Source organism: Sphaeramia orbicularis, unplaced genomic scaffold (assembly GCF_902148855.1).
Source record: "Sphaeramia orbicularis unplaced genomic scaffold, fSphaOr1.1, whole genome shotgun sequence".
In the NCBI taxonomy this organism is placed as follows: Eukaryota; Metazoa; Chordata; class Actinopteri; order Kurtiformes; family Apogonidae; genus Sphaeramia; species Sphaeramia orbicularis.
This window is the reverse complement of record NW_021941621.1, coordinates 32980-53805: the sequence shown is the minus strand read 5'-3', so window position 1 is coordinate 53805 and position 20826 is coordinate 32980. Positions and strand designations below refer to the sequence as shown.

Genomic DNA, 20826 nt, shown 5'->3' with positions numbered 1-20826 from the left:
ACAGACAACATGTGTGTTTCTCCTGCTGCATGTGTGTTAAAAGGCCTTTTTCATGGGAGGCTGTTCATGGATGTGGAACACCACTGACTGTGGGTGAAAGAATGGGTTCAAATCTGTCAAACCTCTAGTTTTCTTGGTCTTATTTCCTACAGGTGTGATTGGCTATGTGTACAAGCTTGTTAATATCATTATTATTATTATTATTATCCCTTTTTACTCACTTATTGACTTTATTTATATTACTGTTTTTTCCTCTTTCTGTTTCTTCCTTTCAGTGAACATTATTGATACCCTTTTTTTCTTTGCAAAAAAACGAACGTGTACTTTGTCCCACTGATGTCCTGTGCAGTATTGTATGAGGCTGTTCTGAATAAAAAATTAAATTAAAAGAAAAAAAACAAAATCTGTGAAACCTGTTCTCCCATAGGACTGAATGCGACTACATATGATGATGGTCTCCTAAAGGGGCGGGGCTTGGGAAAACCATGTGACACTGAAACAGGAAGTGACTGTGGCGAAGCGTCTAATTGGCTGAACCGGTCCCAGTGCACATGGTCGTAGACCTGATGTGGCAGATTTATATGTTGTTGTCGTATTTTGTTGTTCTACATTTTTCTGACTAGTTCAGAAACATCTGACCATCAAACCAACCCCTCTGACGTTCTTTTGGAACCAGAGGACTGGAAAAATGTCAGTGTTGAACTGTGTGGAAGCGCTCTGCCTCTGGTTTTCTGCAGTCTTTTAATGGTTTCCTGTCAGCTCATTATGGGATGGGCAGATCATGTGCATGACACAGTCATAAATCAGAGTGTTTACTGTAGAACCATGAGGCGGTCTGAGGTTCAGGCTCTGAGATGAGCCCTGGATGGGTTTCAGATGGAACCGCAGATGGATTCACCGCTGTTATTGACCACTCATTTTTCTAAATCTGTCCACAGCAACTGAAGAACAGAAAATCACAAACTAGAAAATATTTGGATGGGAAATCATGATTCCGGCTTCTTTCTTTTTCTTGATTGTTTTGTTCATTTTGTTGATTGTTTTTTATTTTGGATTATTTAGTTTTTGTTGTGCACGGCCTTAATAAACACCTGAAAATCGATGGAAAAAATGGACAATATACAGGATGACAACTGACACTATGTTCAAAATATTTGTGTTGTAAAATTTCAAAAAATGAAACAATAGAAGTTTAAAAAAAAAAAAAAAAAAATCAACAAACCTTTGGTTTCTTTTTTTCTTTTTTTTTTATTAGTGATAATTAACAAGGCATGGACAGAAAAACAATAACACATAAACAAAGGGAAAATCAAACAAATAAACCAAAAACAACAACAACAGAGTAGTGACAAACAACAACAACAACAACAACATGATTTTACAGTGAAAAAGATCATAAATGTACAGAAGACCTGAACAGTTTATCAGCTTCGGCTTCTTCATCATGTGTGCATGTTGTGTTTTTTTCACAGTCCAACCAAATACTTTGGACAAGACGTGTCCGCGAAGACACTGAAGATCTACCACCCTGATTTCATCCGTTACCTCAGAAACAGGTGAGTGTTTGGTGGGAAAGTGTCGGAAGCTTTATCTTTTAAATCAGAGATCAGGGTTAAGGTCAGTTCAACCATCTGTGAAAGAACGCAGCCTTCAGTCGGTCACAGAAGAATGAGTGGTAACGGAGGTGTGACACAAGGTTTCATACTGGGACCACTGCAGATGGTGAGGACCTTTATGTAGGCAATGAACAACTTAGAACTGATGAAAGTTGATCAAGTCATCATGTGGGATTTTTTAAAGCAACATTTACTGGTATGTCACTGAGACATCCTCAGATTTTCAGTGATGTTGTAAATGCAGAATTAATGACATTTAACCGCTTTAGCTACTTTTGCTGTTTTTTATATTTTGTAAATTTTCTCAGTAGAACACAGGCTGTCAAAACTTTGTTCAGATGAGTTAACTTTAATGAGGGTGTGCCACAAAGTTCTATTCTAGGGCCACTTTTATTCAGATTTTTATGCAAGAAAAAGTTCATGTTGGCAGTGAATATTGGCTCTACATTATGTAAAAAAAAAACAAAAAAAAAAACTGCTGCTGATGAATTTACCAGAGATTGGCAAAAAACTTGATATTAGTACAAGTTTTCACAGTTTCTCAAATATCATGTTTGTTTTCTATCAGTGATAAGTGAATATTTTTGTCCAATAAAACGAAGCTAATATGATGTAGAATTACATTGTAGGAAAAGACTCTACTAATTCAATGGTTACTTTTGTTTCCATTTGTAAATTATGTCAGTAACAGAACATAAGATCTTATCTGCTAATTGTCCAGCTTTATGAATATTAATGAAGGTGTGCCACAGGGTTGTACCCTGGGGCCATTTTTATTATTTTATCCTAATTTTCATAAAAGAAAAAAAATCATCTCAAGATATTCAGGTGTACTCATTAAGACTGACTGCTGACAAATGTAAAAAATATTGGGGAAAAACTGAATGTTTATGTTCATCATAGAAACCCTTGAACCTGTATAATCGTATACTTACATTTGCTTATTTGGACTCTTTTTTTTTGCCTAATTTGTCCTGAACCTGTCTGTATTTGATTTGTCTAAAGGTTGAACTTAAAAGCTCTAACTGTTGTGGTTTGTTTGTTTGTTTGTTTGTTTACTTGTTTATTCTGTATACTGTAACGTTTGGAGATAAAAAAAAAAAAAATAATAAAGTATTAAAAAACCAGATATTCAGGTATGGAACAGTTTAGCTCCATTGTCTAAGAAGACCAAAACTTTTCCGGTTCATTCTACTCCTGCAGACTGACAGAAAATCACCAACAAACCACATTTTAGGCAAATAGAATTCACAGTCTCTCCAATAAACTGTTTATTATTGTTTTATATGATTGAAAACTGAATTGGTTTGGTTTGTCATCAGACAGATAAGACGATGACGGTGCAGAATTACCGTCCAAAAGCAGACTGTGCACTTACTGTATTCTTCTTCTAGTTGATCTCAGTGTTAGAACAGAAGCTGCTGTTGCTGATTATTAGTTCAACTCTAACAGAATTCCACTCTGCAGCTGCATGGACGCTCTTTTTTTTTCCTTCGTCTTTTTTATGGACGTTCTTTCGGGTTAGGTTCTATTGTTCTCCAGGGCATCAGTGAATAAAAACAGGAAAAAAGGTTGAACATCGTTGTAACTAACTTTGTTGGCTTCCAGATTTCTTCGCTCGAATGCTCTGAAAACCAAATATAAGGACATCTACCGTCCGTCCACTGGAGCTGTGATGCTATTGGCTGCTTTGCACACCTGCGACCAGGTGAGATCTGACATCAGCTACGTTACTATGGAAACGGCTGCGTTTTCCAGATGGTGGGAATGATCGGAGACGAGCGGCGCCGACATGTACCGGCAGGACTGGTTTAATGTTGGGTGTGACTCAGCGATGTTTACTGGAAAACAGTCGTGTGCTCTGCCGAGTTCCTGAAGTCTGATTTAGGAGGAATCTGAAGGCCAACACGACGACTAGTCTGAGGAAAGAAAACCATTCACATGAGCTGAAGCACAGTTATCTAACGCACAAGAACAAGCACCAGGAAAAGCACAGATTTAGTGGATGAACACTGTCAGCCTGGCCTTTAGTTTGGTCTGTTTCACATCAGAACAACTGGAGGACTTGGTCCGTTTGAATCTACTCTTCTACATAAACAGATCAAAACAGTCAGTGTCGCTATCAAGATACATTTTTTGTTCTAAGTGAAAGTTAAACAAACCACACAGTTGATTTGAAATTATTCATAAAAAGTTAGCAAGACTACAGAAGTGTACTGCAGTCACACAAAAAAAAATTCGGCTCTGTTTTTCTGAATTAACGAGATAATTATTTCATAATTACAAAAAAAAAAGTTTTAAAAAATTGTTTGTGTTTTTCCAAATTAACAAGATACTGTTTTCTGAAAAAAATTAAAATTCAGCTCTGTTTACACAAGATAATTATCTCGTTAATTCAGAAAAACGGAGACAATTTTTTTTAACTTATTTTTTCTCATAATTACAAGAAAGTTATCTCAATAATTTGGAAAAACAGACCCAAATTTTATTTTTTTGTGTGAATGCAATACGCTTCTGTAGCAAGACAATAAAAATGGTAACAAATGTAAGTTTTAAGACAAAAATATACTGGTAGTGTTTAATGTATTGATGTGTCCGGCATATTCAATTATTTCATCTCAATTCTTGCAAAAAAAGAAAAAAACTAGAAGCACTCGGAGAGCGCAGACCTCCGCCAAGGCTGATCAGTGGCCCCCCCGTGGGCCCCCCCACCCCCGATCACCACCAAAATTTAATCATTTCTTCCTTATCCCATTTCCAACAAACCCTGAAAATTTCATCCAAATCTGTCCATAACTTTTTGAGTTATGTTGCACACTAACGGACAGACAAACAGACAAACCCTGGCAAAAACAGAACCTCCTTGGCGGAGGTAAAAAGTCTTGAATCTTGAGGGAGAACGTACAAAACTATTATGATAGAAATATTTGTTAAACATCAGAATTTACAGGAGTAAAATACGTAAAAAAAAAAAAATAATAATAATATTGTGACATTTGACAGTGTGTCGTCAGCTAAGAATATGAACAAAACCAACATGGAGCTGATAAAAAATAAGAGACAGTCAGAGGTTGAAACCCTTTGAAGACCATGGTGTCTCTGGTGACACAGAAAACATAAATACATGAACCTGGGTCTGGTCTACTGCTGGTCCTGAAAGGGTTCAAGTCAGGGTGACTCAGACCCCCCCCCCCCCAGCCCATCCTCAGTTGTCCATGTGACAGGACGCCGTTGCCAGGTTGTCTAACTGTTGGTTTCCTGCGGTAGGTGAGCGCGTACGGCTTCATGACCCCCGACTACAGGAACTACTCGGACCACTACTACGACACCACCTTCCACCCGGTGGGCTTCTTCATCAACCACGACCTGCGCATGGAGATGACGCTGTGGCAGCAGCTGCACCAGGCCGGCCTCCTGCAACTCTACATGCACAAATAACCCCCACCCCACCTGACCCCACCTGACCCCACCTGACCCCACCAGACCCCACCAGACCCCACCTGACCCCACCCCACCTGACCCCACCAGACCCCACCTGACCCCACCTGACCCCACCAGACCCCACCAGACCCCACCTGACCCCACCTGACCCCACCAGACCCCACCAGACCCCACCTGACCCCACCCCACCAGACCCCACCTGACCCCACCTGACCCCACCCCACCTGACCCCACCAGACCCCACCAGACCCCACCTGACCCCACCCCACCTGACCCCACCTGACCCCACCTGACCCCACCCGAGCGGGGCAGGAAGAGGAGGCAGGACGGCTAAAAATGGACCGGTCTTCCACCGCCGCCTGGACGACTGCGATCTGAGCGGAACCCCTGAAGGGAACGTGGACCTGCAGCTGCTACGACACATTTGACTTTATTTATCTGGAAAAGGAAAGGATTTTATTTGGAAAATGAAAAGTGTCACCACAAAGTTTAGACGTTTATTTGAACTGGATAAAGGTCACGGGAAAGTGAGAGGGATTTAATTTGGTTTTTTGGAAAGCACGGTTTTATTTCTAGGTCCAAATGGATTCACTTTGTTCCGAAGTGAGTGTCACTTTGGGGAAAACCCCAGTGAAAAACCCACAGAAGCTGTGAATTTAATCAGCTTCAATATACAGTCTGTCAGCTAGCCTGGGAGTTAGCCACTGTTCGCACTAGTTTGAGTGTTTACATGTAGAATTTAGCGTTCTTTCAGTCACTCACTGCATTTCTCCCCAGTGGGGCTTACAGCTGTGCAGGAATGAGCGCCAAAAACAAACAATAGAAAACATTTAACAGCAATAAAACCAGGACCTTAAAGACAGAATACAAAGTGCTAGCGGTTAGCATGAAGCTGAATTTAACGGTAGCATTGTAACATTCCCTGCGGTCAGAATTTTGAGTATGTTAGCATTAGCTCAACAGGTTCCAACCCTTATTCAACTTCATTTCATCATCTTTTTGTTTACCTGCAAATGTAATCCTCAGTCCAGCTGAAAACAAACCAAACATGCAGCTTATGCTAACCGCTAACAGTTAGCATAAAGTAGCTAGTGCAATACGTGGAGAAAAGTGTCTGAGATTTCACATATTTTTCCTCCGTTTAACGGTTATGATTCCTCGAGTTCCTTTTGCAGAAACTTTGCGTTGTGTTTTTAGTGTATTTAATGGGTTTTCGTTAATAGTCGGCGCACATGAATGAACTAATGCAGGTCCACAAACATAGACCAGAAGACTTCTACTGGAGAAAAAGTGTTTACTTCTACATTTAACGGTCACTTTAGCTGTAAACATCCCATAATTAAACATTCATTCACATTGAAAACTCCAAATGCAATGACATTCAGCTTTGACAGAAGTGTCTTCCAGGTTTCTCCTTCTTCTGCCTGTGGACACTTTGGTTCCTTCAGTTTGTAGATGTGTGTGACATCACTTTAGTGAAGACTCCAGCTCCAGTTCCATAGAAATAAAAAAATAACATAAATTAGGTTTTATATCCGTGCCATTTGAACCAAATACTGAATATAAAGAACACAGACCTTTTTTTTGTTTTAGAATTTAACCTGATTTTTGTCTTTTTGTTCAAGTCCGTCTTGGTTTTCTTGGGTGTGAACAGTCTTTTGAGGTGGTTTTACAGATGAAGAAGCCGTTGGTGATTTGTTGCTTTTGTTCGTCTGTGGGTCACATTCGCTGACGCTGAACAGAAAACTGTGCAAGTAAATCTGTGTCATCACATTTAGAATTATAAAAGCCATTCTAGGACTGATTTTTTTTTTGCACTGAAAGTAAGTATCTGAAGTTTTGCACCTGAATGTTTTAAATTCTAAATTTATGAACATGGTTGAATTCAGAGACAAAACATTCAGATACAAAAAATTCAGTGTTTTTTATCATTCAAAATCTGGTGACACAGGTTGACTTCCATATGAAGCAGCAGATGTGGTGGAGTCCGCCTGTGCCTTTTGTTTTTGGGCCTTTTGTTTTTGGGCCTTTTGTTTTTGGGGCCTTTTGTTTTTGGGCCTTTTGTTTTTGGGCCTTTTGTTTTTGTGCCTTTTGTTTTTGGGCCTTTTGTTTTTGTGCCTTTTGTTTTTGTGCCTTTTGTTTTTGTGCCTTTTGTTTTTGGGCCTTTTGTTTTTGGGCCTTTGACTTCCTGTGGGACTCCGTTGGGCCTGTAAACCTTCACGCCTGCTTTCAGACTGACTTTTTACAGCGTGGTACAGTCGCTGTGGCTGAAGCTGAGGGTCCTGTTACTGTGACCAGGGACCGGACCGCCGTGGAGTCGCACCGCTGCTGCAAATATCCTCCTCCTTAAACAGACGCTGGGAGCGCTGCTGGCACTGGACTCCGCCCACTCCCACATTCACCGCCATGATCTGGTTCTGTGGTTTTTACTGTGGAACACACCAGCCGTGACTGGAGCTGTCACAGGAGCACTGAGGCTGAAAGTGGGGTTAAAGCACAGGTGTCCAACATACGGCCCGTGGACCCAAACCAGGCCAAAGGCTCCAAACTGGACCAAAGGCTCCAAACCAGGCTAAAGGCTCCAAACCGGGCCAAAGGCTCCAAACTGGACCAAAGGCTCCAAACCAGGATAAAGGCTCCAAACCGGGCCAAAGGCTCCAAACTGGGCTAAAGGCTCCAAACCGGGCCAAAGGCTCCAAACTGGGCTAAAGGTTCCAAACTGGGCTAAAGGCTCCAAACCGGGCTAAAGGCTCCAAACCGGGCCAAAGGCTCCAAACCGGGCTAAAGGCTCCAAACTGGGCTAAAGGCTCCAAACCGGGCTAAAGGCTCCAAACCGGGCTAAAGGCTCCAAACCGGGCCAAAGGCTCCAAACTGGGCTAAAGGCTCCAAACTGGGCTAAAGGCTCCAAACCGGGCTAAAGGCTCCAAACTGGGCTAAAGGCTCCAAACTGGGCTAAAGGCTCCAAACCGGGCTAAAGGCTCCAAACCGGGCCAAAGGCTCCAAACTGGGCTAAAGGCTCCAAACCGGGCTAAAGGCTCCAAACCGGGCCAAAGGCTCCAAACCAGCGCATGGGATGAAAACACTGAAGACATGAGCGGTCAGTGGTGTCCAGATCCTGTGAGTTCAGGTTCCACATCCAGACTAATATGAGCTAAAGTGGATCAGAACCAGGAAATAAGAACAGAAGAACCTGTAAATAAGAACAACAAGCGTTTGTTTTCATTTTAGTGTAAAATGACATGAAAATGTTGACATTACAAACTATCCTTTTTAAAGAAATGTGAACAGGAACAACCTGAAATGTATGATTAATATACAAAGTACAATTAATGTCATTAGCATGAGCAGGAAAAGTGTGGAACTGTGAATGTCCTGAACTTCCATAAATAACCTGGAACTTTGGAAAAATCCGTTGAGTTTTAACGCTCTGCGTCCTGTGTGTCATTTACTCAGTGGATCTACAAACACCATTTACTAACAGGCAGAATGTTGGTTCAAATCCCACTGATTTCTCTGAATATCAGTTTGTTCAGATTTGTTCAGATTCTTCCCGTTGTTGGTGATAGTTTATAAATGTAAACGTCATTCTGTCATTTTAGGGTTTTTACACTTAAAGGTTTGCAGTTGTTCTTCTGATCCGCTTTCGATCCTCTTTTTCTGAATGTTGAACCTGAACTATCGGACTTGAAGGCGTCTGCTTTGAAGGGACTGGACTTCTGTTCTTTTTTCTCAGATCGGGCGTTTCGAACCCACTCTGTGCCTTTGAATGGGAATTTGGATTTTCTGATTAAAGTGGACGGTTTTGGCACCATTATGGCGTTTCCACGGCGACACAAAGGCGGCCTCTCCCGTTCTGCGTTTGTGTTGCCGAGGACGGGTCGGGCGGAATCCGTCCTCACCTGGACGACGCTCCGGGCCCAGACAGCAAAGGGTCAAAGGTCACGGAGACTCTTCAGTGTTCCTGTTGTCACGGAGCAGCTCCAGGTCAGATCCTGAAGGTGAGCAGCCCAAACCAAAGAGCAACACAACAGCAGGGACTCAGGCGCTCACGTTTAGGACCAGAGTCACAGCACAGACCGGGCTCTAGTTCTGAAACGGGGACGTTGACGGTGCAATTTAACCTTTGGAAATTAAAGAAAACTGTGATTTTGTGTCTGCTGTGATTGTGTTCTTTGTTCTGGTGAGAACGTGTCAGTGTGATGATGTTCTCACAGTTCACATGGAGGTCATACACAACACTCAGGTCAGGTGACATTTAGTTCCTTTTGATCTCAGCGACCAATAGGCAACGAGCTGTTAGGGCCTGCTCTTCATCATCATCATCATCATCATCTGGTCAGATTCATTCCAAATATTTTATGGATCTTCCTTTGGACAAATGTCTGCAAAGTTTGTTTAGTTTTGACAATTTTTTCAAATATTCTAAATGTTCCTTTAGTTCTACTGGTCCACATGTAGACGGTTCAGAACATGGAAATAGAAATCTCAGTATAGTTCCTGCTGATCACTGATAGAAGTCCTACTTTTGAATGAACTGAGTCTTCATGAATATCTAAACCAAATATTTATTTATTTATGTATTTTAATATTTTATTTGGCAGTTTTCAGTTGTGTAAAACACACACACAAAAAACAGAAGGAAAAAAAAAAACCCTTGAAGGCTCAGATGAGTGTAACAGCTGATGAATTCATGAAGTCTCCAGTTGTTGTTCAAAGACAGGAGGAGGGTCCGAGGGCGGTCAGTGGGACAGATGTGCTCCTGAACTTCCTCTGAGTTTGTGAGGAACACAGTCCAAGCTCTAGAAGCAGGTTCAGGTCCTCAGAACCCGGAGCTGTTCCATCTGGATTAAAGACGACGTATGACCGACCCACGCTGGAGAAGAAGGAGGTCTGGACACGTCCATTCTTTAACCCTTTCATGCACACTGGTCACTCCAGTGGTCACTCCAGTGGTCACTCCAGTGGTCAGTTCTTCTCCAGCTGTTCTCTTGTATATTCATGGGTTTGGTTGTTTCAGTTCCAGATCACAGTGGACAGTAACGCGCCATCCCATAATAATGCAGGTCCATTCAGACCAGGCCTGTGACTGTGCACTTCCACATGAACCTGATCCAACAGCTGTGAGTGGACACCACCTCCTTCTCTGTGTTATTAGACTGTAATTCACTGTAATTCATTCATTTTTTTTTTGGCGTATTATGTCCATGAAGTGAGTAATGACTAGTATTAGAGTAGACTACAAACAACAACTTAAGGAGATTTCTTTTTTTTTTGGTCATTTTTGACATTTGTAAATAAAACTATGTCTGATCAATAACATTTGTTTCAATTCACTCAAAAAAACAGTAAAAAGCGTTGTGCAAAAATCCCAACTGAAAAAAAAAAAGCCCCAAAACTTGAAATATCCAGAACTTATTTGTAGTGTATGTTAGAATGTGAGAAAACTTCCAATTAGCAGCATTTAATGTTTTTATTTTCTACTTTTCACAGTAGATCAGTACGTACATGTCTTTACTCCAAACATTCAACCCACAGTTTTGCAGCTTCATAAAAAATAATAATAATAATCTCATTGTTTTTTTTAAACGCCTAAAGAGTAATAAAGAAAAAAGTCTTAATGTCAGAATTCATACATGAAAGGGTTCGTGTCAGTCTGAGCCGTCAGCACTCTGCAGTGTGGCAGCAACACTTCAACCAGACCTGGTCCAGGCTCAGACCTGGTCCAGGCTCAGACCTGGTCCAGGCTCAGACCTGGTCCAGGCTCAGACCTGGTCCAGGCTCAGACCTGGTCCAGGCTCAGACCTGGTCCAGGCTCAGGTCTGACCCTCTGTTCTCAGGCTCTTCTGCATTTCTGTGCTTTTGGACTCCAGTAGTTCAGACCGTTGGACCTGCAACCTCCAGCTGAGGAGCAACCACCTGAACATTCACCTGGACCAAAACCACTGGACTGACACAACCTGCTGCACCTCCTGTCAGTAGTTGCCTCTAACTGGTTCCTTCTATCATTAGTTGCCTCTAACTGGTTCCTTCTTCATTAGTTGCCTCTAACTGGTTCCTTCTTCATTAGTTGCCTCTAACTGGTTCCTTCTATCATTAGTTGCCTCTCTAACTGGTTCCTTCTTCATTAGTTGCCTCTAACTGGTTCCTTCTATCATTAGTTGCCTCTAACTGGTTCCTTCTTCATTAGTTGCCTCTAACTGGTTCCTTCTTCATTAGTTGCCTCTCTAACTGGTTCCTTCTTCATTAGTTGCCTCTAACTGGTTCCTTCTTCATTAGTTGCCTCTCTAACTGGTTCCTTCTATCATTAGTTGCCTCTCTAACTGGTTCCTTCTTCATTAGTTGCCTCTAACTGGTTCCTTCTTCATTAGTTGCCTCTAACTGGTTCCTTCTTCATTAGTTGCCTCTAACTGGTTCCTTCTTCATTAGTTGCGTCTCTAACTGGTTCCTTCTATCATTAGTTGCCTCTCTATCTGGTTCCTTCTTCATTAGTTGCCTCTCTAACTAGTTTCTTCTTCATTAGTTGCCTCTAACTGGTTCCTTCTATCACTAGTTGCCTCTCTAACTGGTTCCTTCTATCATTAGTTGCCTCTCTAACTGGTTCCTTCTTCATTAGTTGCGTCTCTAACTGGTTCCTTCTATCATTAGTTGCCTCTCTAACTGGTTCCTTCTATCATTAGTTGCCTCTCTAACTGGTTCCTTCTATCATTAGCTGCCTCTCTAACTGGTTCCTTCTTCATTAGTTGCCTCTAACTGGTTCCTTCTTCATTAGTTGCCTCTAACTGGTTCCTTCTTCATTAGTTGCCTCTAACTGGTTCCTTCTTCATTAGTTGCGTCTCTAACTGGTTCCTTCTATCATTAGTTGCCTCTCTAACTGGTTCCTTCTTCATTAGTTGCCTCTCTAACTGGTTCCTTCTTCATTAGTTGCCTCTAACTGGTTCCTTCTATCATTAGTTGCCTCTCTAACTGGTTCCTTCTATCATTAGTTGCCTCTCTAACTGGTTCTTTCTTCATTAGTTGCCTCTCTAACTGGTTCCTTCTTCATTAGTTGCGTCTCTAACTGGTTCCTTCTATCATTAGTTGCCTCTCTATCTGGTTCCTTCTTCATTAGTTGCCTCTCTAACTAGTTTCTTCTTCATTAGTTGCCTCTAACTGGTTCCTTCTATCACTAGTTGCCTCTCTAACTGGTTCCTTCTATCATTAGTTGCCTCTCTAACTGGTTCCTTCTTCATTAGTTGCGTCTCTAACTGGTTCCTTCTATCATTAGTTGCCTCTCTAACTGGTTCCTTCTATCATTAGTTGCCTCTCTAACTGGTTCCTTCTATCATTAGCTGCCTCTCTAACTGGTTCCTTCTTCATTAGTTGCCTCTAACTGGTTCCTTCTTCATTAGTTGCCTCTAACTGGTTCCTTCTTCATTAGTTGCCTCTAACTGGTTCCTTCTTCATTAGTTGCGTCTCTAACTGGTTCCTTCTATCATTAGTTGCCTCTCTAACTGGTTCCTTCTTCATTAGTTGCCTCTCTAACTGGTTCCTTCTTCATTAGTTGCCTCTAACTGGTTCCTTCTATCATTAGTTGCCTCTCTAACTGGTTCCTTCTATCATTAGTTGCCTCTCTAACTGGTTCTTTCTTCATTAGTTGCCTCTCTAACTGGTTCCTTCTTCATTAGTTGCGTCTCTAACTGGTTCCTTCTTCATTAGTTGCCTCTAACTGGTTCCTTCTATCATTAGTTGCCTCTCTAACTGGTTCCTTCTATCATTAGTTGCCTCTAACTGGTTCCTTCTTCATTAGTTGCCTCTAACTGGTTCCTTCTTCATTAGTTGCGTCTCTAACTGGTTCCTTCTATCATTAGTTGCCTCTCTAACTGGTTCCTTCTTCATTAGTTGCCTCTCTAACTAGTTCCTTCTTCATTAGTTGCCTCTAACTGGTTCCTTCTATCACTAGTTGCCTCTCTAACTGGTTCCTTCTATCATTAGTTGCCTCTCTAACTGGTTCCTTCTATCATTAGTTGCCTCTCTAACTGGTTCCTTCTTCATTAGTTGCGTCTCTAACTGGTTCCTTCTATCATTAGTTGCCTCTCTAACTGGTTCCTTCTATCATTAGTTGCCTCTCTAACTGGTTCCTTCTATCATTAGTTGCCTCTCTAACTGGTTCCTTCTTCATTAGTTGCCTGTAACTGGTTCCTTCTTCATTAGTTGCCTGTAACTGGTTCCTTCTTCATTAGTTGCCTCTAACTGGTTCCTTCTTCATTAGTTGCCTCTAACTGGTTCCTTCTATCATTAGTTGCCTCTCTAACTGGTTCCTTCTATCATTAGTTGCCTCTCTAACTGGTTCCTTCTATCATTAGTTGCCTCTCTAACTGGTTCCTTCTTCATTAGTTGCCTCTAACTGGTTCCTTCTTCATTAGTTGCCTCTAACTGGTTCCTTCTTCATTAGTTGCCTCTAACTGGTTCCTTCTTCATTAGTTGCGTCTCTAACTGGTTCCTTCTATCATTAGTTGCCTCTCTAACTGGTTCCTTCTTCATTAGTTGCCTCTCTAACTGGTTCCTTCTTCATTAGTTGCGTCTCTAACTGGTTCCTTCTTCATTAGTTGCCTCTAACTGGTTCCTTCTATCATTAGTTGCCTCTCTAACTGGTTCCTTCTATCATTAGTTGCCTCTAACTGGTTCCTTCTTCATTAGTTGCCTCTAACTGGTTCCTTCTATCATTAGTTGCCTCTCTAACTGGTTCCTTCTATCATTAGTTGCCTCTCTAACTGGTTCCTTCTATCATTAGTTGCCTCTCTAACTGGTTCCTTCTTCATTAGTTGCCTCTAACTGGTTCCTTCTTCATTAGTTGCCTCTAACTGGTTCCTTCTTCATTAGTTGCCTCTAACTGGTTCCTTCTTCATTAGTTGCGTCTCTAACTGGTTCCTTCTATCATTAGTTGCCTCTCTAACTGGTTCCTTCTTCATTAGTTGCCTCTCTAACTGGTTCCTTCTTCATTAGTTGCCTCTAACTGGTTCCTTCTATCATTAGTTGCCTCTCTAACTGGTTCCTTCTATCATTAGTTGCCTCTCTAACTGGTTCCTTCTTCATTAGTTGCGTCTCTAACTGGTTCCTTCTATCATTAGTTGCCTCTCTAACTGGTTCCTTCTATCATTAGTTGCCTCTCTAACTGGTTCCTTCTTCATTAGTTGCCTCTAACTGGTTCCTTCTATCATTAGTTGCCTCTCTAACTGGTTCTTTCTTCATTAGTTGCCTCTCTAACTGGTTCCTTCTTCATTAGTTGCGTCTCTAACTGGTTCCTTCTTCATTAGTTGCCTCTAACTGGTTCCTTCTATCATTAGTTGCCTCTCTAACTGGTTCCTTCTATCATTAGTTGCCTCTAACTGGTTCCTTCTTCATTAGTTGCCTCTAACTGGTTCCTTCTTCATTAGTTGCGTCTCTAACTGGTTCCTTCTATCATTAGTTGCCTCTCTAACTGGTTCCTTCTTCATTAGTTGCCTCTCTAACTAGTTCCTTCTTCATTAGTTGCCTCTAACTGGTTCCTTCTATCACTAGTTGCCTCTCTAACTGGTTCCTTCTATCATTAGTTGCCTCTCTAACTGGTTCCTTCTATCATTAGTTGCCTCTCTAACTGGTTCCTTCTTCATTAGTTGCGTCTCTAACTGGTTCCTTCTATCATTAGTTGCCTCTCTAACTGGTTCCTTCTATCATTAGTTGCCTCTCTAACTGGTTCCTTCTATCATTAGTTGCCTCTCTAACTGGTTCCTTCTTCATTAGTTGCCTCTAACTGGTTCCTTCTTCATTAGTTGCCTCTAACTGGTTCCTTCTTCATTAGTTGCCTCTAACTGGTTCCTTCTATCATTAGTTGCCTCCCTAACTGGTTCCTTCTATCATTAGTTGCCTCTCTAACTGGTTCCTTCTATCATTAGTTGCCTCTCTAACTGGTTCCTTCTTCATTAGTTGCCTCTAACTGGTTCCTTCTTCATTAGTTGCCTCTAACTGGTTCCTTCTTCATTAGTTGCCTCTAACTGGTTCCTTCTTCATTAGTTGCGTCTCTAACTGGTTCCTTCTATCATTAGTTGCCTCTCTAACTGGTTCCTTCTTCATTAGTTGCCTCTCTAACTGGTTCCTTCTTCATTAGTTGCCTCTAACTGGTTCCTTCTATCATTAGTTGCCTCTCTAACTGGTTCCTTCTATCATTAGTTGCCTCTAACTGGTTCCTTCTTCATTAGTTGCCTCTAACTGGTTCCTTCTATCATTAGTTGCCTCTCTAACTGGTTCCTTCTATCATTAGTTGCCTCTCTAACTGGTTCCTTCTATCATTAGTTGCCTCTCTAACTGGTTCCTTCTTCATTAGTTGCCTCTAACTGGTTCCTTCTTCATTAGTTGCCTCTAACTGGTTCCTTCTTCATTAGTTGCCTCTAACTGGTTCCTTCTTCATTAGTTGCGTCTCTAACTGGTTCCTTCTTCATTAGTTGCCTCTCTAACTGGTTCCTTCTTCATTAGTTGCCTCTCTAACTGGTTCCTTCTTCATTAGTTGCCTCTAACTGGTTCCTTCTATCATTAGTTGCCTCTCTAACTGGTTCCTTCTATCATTAGTTGCCTCTCTAACTGGTTCCTTCTATCATTAGTTGCCTCTCTAACTGGTTCCTTCTTCATTAGTTGCGTCTCTAACTGGTTCCTTCTATCATTAGTTGCCTCTCTAACTGGTTCCTTCTATCATTAGTTGCTTCTCTAACTGGTTCCTTCTTCATTAGTTGCCTCTAACTGGTTCCTTCTATCATTAGTTGCTTCTCTAACTGGTTCCTTCTTCATTAGTTGCCTCTAACTGGTTCCTTCTATCATTAGTTGCCTCTCTAACTGGTTCCTTCTTCATTAGTTGCCTCTCTAACTGGTTCCTTCTTCATTAGTTGCGTCTCTAACTGGTTCCTTCTATCATTAGTTGCCTCTCTAACTGGTTCCTTCTATCATTAGTTGCCTCTCTAACTGGTTCTTTCTTCATTAGTTGCGTCTCTAACTGGTTCCTTCTTCATTAGTTGCCTCTCTAACTGGTTCCTTCTTCATTAGTTGCCTCTAACTGGTTCCTTCTTCATTAGTTGCCTCTAACTGGTTCCTTCTATCATTAGTTGCCTCTCTAACTGGTTCCTTCTATCATTAGTTGCCTCTCTAACTGGTTCCTTCTATCATTAGTTGCCTCTCTAACTGGTTCCTTCTTCATTAGTTGCCTCTAACTGGTTCCTTCTTCATTAGTTGCCTCTAACTGGTTCCTTCTTCATTAGTTGCCTCTAACTGGTTCCTTCTTCATTAGTTGCGTCTCTAACTGGTTCCTTCTTCATTAGTTGCCTCTAACTGGTTCCTTCTATCATTAGTTGCCTCTCTAACTGGTTCCTTCTATCATTAGTTGCCTCTAACTGGTTCCTTCTTCATTAGTTGCCTCTAACTGGTTCCTTCTATCATTAGTTGCCTCTCTAACTGGTTCCTTCTATCATTAGTTGCCTCTCTAACTGGTTCCTTCTATCATTAGTTGCCTCTCTAACTGGTTCCTTCTTCATAGTTGCCTCTAACTGGTTCCTTCTTCATTAGTTGCCTCTAACTGGTTCCTTCTTCATTAGTTGCCTCTAACTGGTTCCTTCTTCATTAGTTGCGTCTCTAACTGGTTCCTTCTTCATTAGTTGCCTCTCTAACTGGTTCCTTCTTCATTAGTTGCCTCTCTAACTGGTTCCTTCTTCATTAGTTGCCTCTAACTGGTTCCTTCTATCATTAGTTGCCTCTCTAACTGGTTCCTTCTATCATTAGTTGCCTCTCTAACTGGTTCCTTCTATCATTAGTTGCCTCTCTAACTGGTTCCTTCTTCATTAGTTGCGTCTCTAACTGGTTCCTTCTATCATTAGTTGCCTCTCTAACTGGTTCCTTCTATCATTAGTTGCTTCTCTAACTGGTTCCTTCTTCATTAGTTGCCTCTAACTGGTTCCTTCTATCATTAGTTGCCTCTCTAACTGGTTCTTTCTTCATTAGTTGCCTCTCTAACTGGTTCTTTCTTCATTAGTTGCGTCTCTAACTGGTTCCTTCTTCATTAGTTGCCTCTCTAACTGGTTCCTTCTTCATTAGTTGCGTCTCTAACTGGTTCCTTCTATCATTAGTTGCCTCTCTAACTGGTTCCTTCTATCATTAGTTGCCTCTCTAACTGGTTCCTTCTTCATTAGTTGCCTCTCTAACTGGTTCCTTCTATCATTAGTTGCCTCTCTAACTGGTTCCTTCTTCATTAGTTGCCTCTCTAACTGGTTCCTTCTTCATTAGTTGCCTCTAACTGGTTCCTTCTATCATTAGTTGCCTCTCTAACTGGTTCCTTCTATCATTAGTTGCCTCTCTAACTGGTTCCTTCTATCATTAGTTGCCTCTCTAACTGGTTCCTTCTTCATTAGTTGCGTCTCTAACTGGTTCCTTCTATCATTAGTTGCCTCTCTAACTGGTTCCTTCTATCATTAGTTGCTTCTCTAACTGGTTCCTTCTTCATTAGTTGCCTCTAACTGGTTCCTTCTATCATTAGTTGCCTCTCTAACTGGTTCTTTCTTCATTAGTTGCCTCTCTAACTGGTTCTTTCTTCATTAGTTGCGTCTCTAACTGGTTCCTTCTTCATTAGTTGCCTCTCTAACTGGTTCCTTCTTCATTAGTTGCGTCTCTAACTGGTTCCTTCTATCATTAGTTGCCTCTCTAACTGGTTCCTTCTATCATTAGTTGCCTCTCTAACTGGTTCCTTCTTCATTAGTTGCGTCTCTAACTGGTTCCTTCTTCATTAGTTGCCTCTCTAACTGGTTCCTTCTTCATTAGTTGCGTCTCTAACTGGTTCCTTCTATCATTAGTTGCCTCTCTAACTGGTTCTTTCTTCATTAGTTGCCTCTCTAACTGGTTCCTTCTTCATTAGTTGCGTCTCTAACTGGTTCCTTCTTCATTAGTTGCCTCTAACTGGTTCCTTCTATCATTAGTTGCCTCTAACTGGTTCCTTCTATCATTAGTTGCCTCTAACTGGTTCCTTCTTCATTAGTTGCCTCTCTAATAGAATAGAATAGAATAGCCTTTATTGTCATTGCACAAAAGTTACAACTAAGTTGCTGTGGGGCTGCTCTGCACCACATGATAAGAATAAAAAAGATAGAAGACAATAATAGTATACATATGTATATAAATAAATACAATTCAAATCTTTTGCAGTATAAAGTGCTTTGGACAATCATTCAACCTCATATGTTGTAGCGTGGTTGGAAGTTAGACAGGAAGTCAGCTCGATGTAATTTTCCAGCACAGGAAGTGCTTTTATTTAGTCAAAGCAGACAGACTTCCACTGAACAGGAGCAGTCGTCTGTGAACAGTAAAACTACAGCTGGTCCTGAGGCCGGGACTCCTGCTGCACATGTACACAAATACAAACACAAATACACAAACACACACACACACATTCAGTCCAAATGAACACGAACAGCACAACCACTGAACCCTGCACAGAAAAACAACACATGCACAACTACAGCAGCAATACCCACAATGCACTGCACAGATACAAAGGTGTGTCCAGGACTAAAACTGAGGGATTTAAATCCATTTAACTGAAACTGTTTCATACTTTGGACTGTGTCTGCAAATGAGGAGAACAGACTGAACATTAGATAGAAATGGAATCCAACTGAACTCACTGAAGAACACTGAAAGAAAAGCAGTTTAGTCCAAACAGTCTGGTCTTCCACTGTGGAACACACAACACATTACTGAACAACGTATGTGTCACATCAGTACCGGACTCTTGTATGTTTTGTCTGTCTTGTTTGTCACTTCCTGTTTTATTTTGTAGTTTTTCCCTCATGTGTCTTGTCTGGTGTCTTTACTTCCTTTTTTGTGTTCTCCTTTCACCTGATTACCTGACTCCTCCCTGATTGTCTCCACCTGTGTCCAATTGTCTTCCCGCCCTCTTGTGTATTTAAACCCTGTGTTTCCTCTTGTCAGTTGCCAGTTCGTATTCCTTCCTAGTGTTGTGTTTACTTACCAGTGTTTCTCTGAACCTGTTCGTCTGCCTGTCTGTTCGTTCCTGACCCGGTTTGTTTCCTCGTTTCCTGAGCCTGCCTGATCCCTTCCTGTACCTCTGCCTGATTCTGCCTCACTGGTTTTGACCTTTTGCCTGGACTCACGGTTAGTGCTGTGCCTTTCCTCCATGTACCGTTGCCTGTTTTTTGGACCCTCTGTGTATGACCTGGTCTGTCCCCTGACTCTTCTCTGCTTTATCCTAGTCAGGTTCCCCTCGTGTGCTCCCGACCCGGGCAGAGAGTTTCCCTTGCTGGTTTCAGACGCCGTGACGATTTCACACAGTCTAACCTGCGAAGACTCCTTAAGGAAACCTTTTTGTGAACTGTTAACTCTGTCCATGTTTAATAAACACCCTTTAACTTTATTCCTGTTTGTTGGTTGTGCATTTGGGTCCAAGTCTTGTGTCTCTGGTTCTAACAGTATGTTAGGAGCAGAGGACCCAGGACTGAACCCTGAGGTACACCAGACACCTGTCAGACTCATGTCACATCCCTGCTCATATGAAGCATCGTCTTGAATTTACAAGTTCAGTCTGGGGTCATGAAACGGTTCCGAGAGGAAGCAAGAAACCGAGTCCAGGCCGAGAAACATGAAGTCCCAACCCCCCGCCTTAGTTCACAGAGGTGACGTGAGGTTTAGCGTGAACTACACAGAATATAGCATGGACAACACTGACTTCTGGAAAAACAGATCTGACTGTGGGGAAACTACTGTTATTCTAAAAACAAAGGAACGTGTCAGACGTAAAAACATGATTTGAAGGAGAATGTAAAGTCACTGCTTTAATGAGTATTCAGCAATACATGAAATACATTCTGATTATTTATTTATTTATTTTGTGGATGTGGATTTACTTATTTAAGTCTTGGAGGTCCATGTTTACTTATTTAGAGGAAATGTTCAGGACTATTGAGATTTAGAATCTAACAGTTACAACCATCCAAACTGAATCAACAATTCAATAAATCAGATGGTTCAATGTCAAACGCAAACAGTAACAATAACGAACAAGAAAAGCACTCGGAGAGCGCAGACCTCCGCCAAGGCCCATCAGTGGGCCCCCCACCCCGATCACCACCAAAATGTAATCATCTCTTCCTTGTGTCAGTTTCAACATTTACTGAAAATTTCATGAAAATCCGTCCATAACTTTTGGAGTTATCCTGCACACAGACAAACAAACAAACAAACACACACACCCAAAGCAAAGCGATCACAGTACCTCCTGGTGGAGGAAATAATGATCATTGGAACTTAAACTGACAGTAACTGATACAAATACATGATGGCAAACATGACATGATTTCACTTGTATTGTGACTGCCTCCGCTGCTACAATAATATAACAAATTAGACCACTGGCATTATTATCATATGTTTGTATTATTACAACAGTTCTTATTTCCCCCCTCTCTCTTTCTCTCTTTCATTCTCACCCCCTCCTCTCCTTTTCCCTTTCACCCCCTAAACTCAGCCATAGTGTTTAGTTCTTTACATTTATGATCTTTTTCACTGTAATATGACGTTGTCTTTGTTGTTTGTCAATACTCTGTCATTGTTGTTTTTGGTTTGTTTGTTTATTTGTTTGATTTTCCCTTTGTTTATGTGTTGTTGTCGTTGTTTTTCTGTCCACATTGTCTTGTTAACTATCAGTAATAAAAACAAAAAAAGTATAGAAAAAAAAAAAAAAACACAGCTAAAACACACTGGGAAA

General features: G+C 41.4%; 1 protein-coding gene across 5 annotated transcripts; it reads left to right on the top strand.

Annotated features, from left to right (window-relative positions):
* Positions 1-1284: 1284 nt before the first annotated feature.
* LOC115416557 (alpha-N-acetylgalactosaminide alpha-2,6-sialyltransferase 2-like) lies at positions 1285-19476 on the top strand. 5 transcript variants are annotated; one of them, XR_003935000.1, is made up of 5 exons: positions 1285-1556; positions 3225-3324; positions 4884-9945; positions 10075-10177; positions 19350-19476. XR_003935000.1 is itself a non-coding variant. In XM_030130370.1 (4 exons), the coding sequence occupies exons 1-3, from the start codon at positions 1453-1455 to the stop codon at positions 5052-5054; spliced, it is 375 nt and encodes a 124-aa protein (XP_029986230.1). In that variant the 5' UTR covers positions 1291-1452; the 3' UTR covers positions 5055-5058; positions 5349-10266. The 5 variants fall into 5 exon arrangements, 2 of the variants coding, with proteins under 2 accessions (XP_029986230.1, XP_029986229.1); XR_003934999.1 differs by having other exon boundaries at positions 4884-10177; XR_003934998.1 differs by lacking the exon at positions 19350-19476 and having other exon boundaries at positions 10075-10266.
* Positions 19477-20826: the final 1350 nt, after the last annotated feature.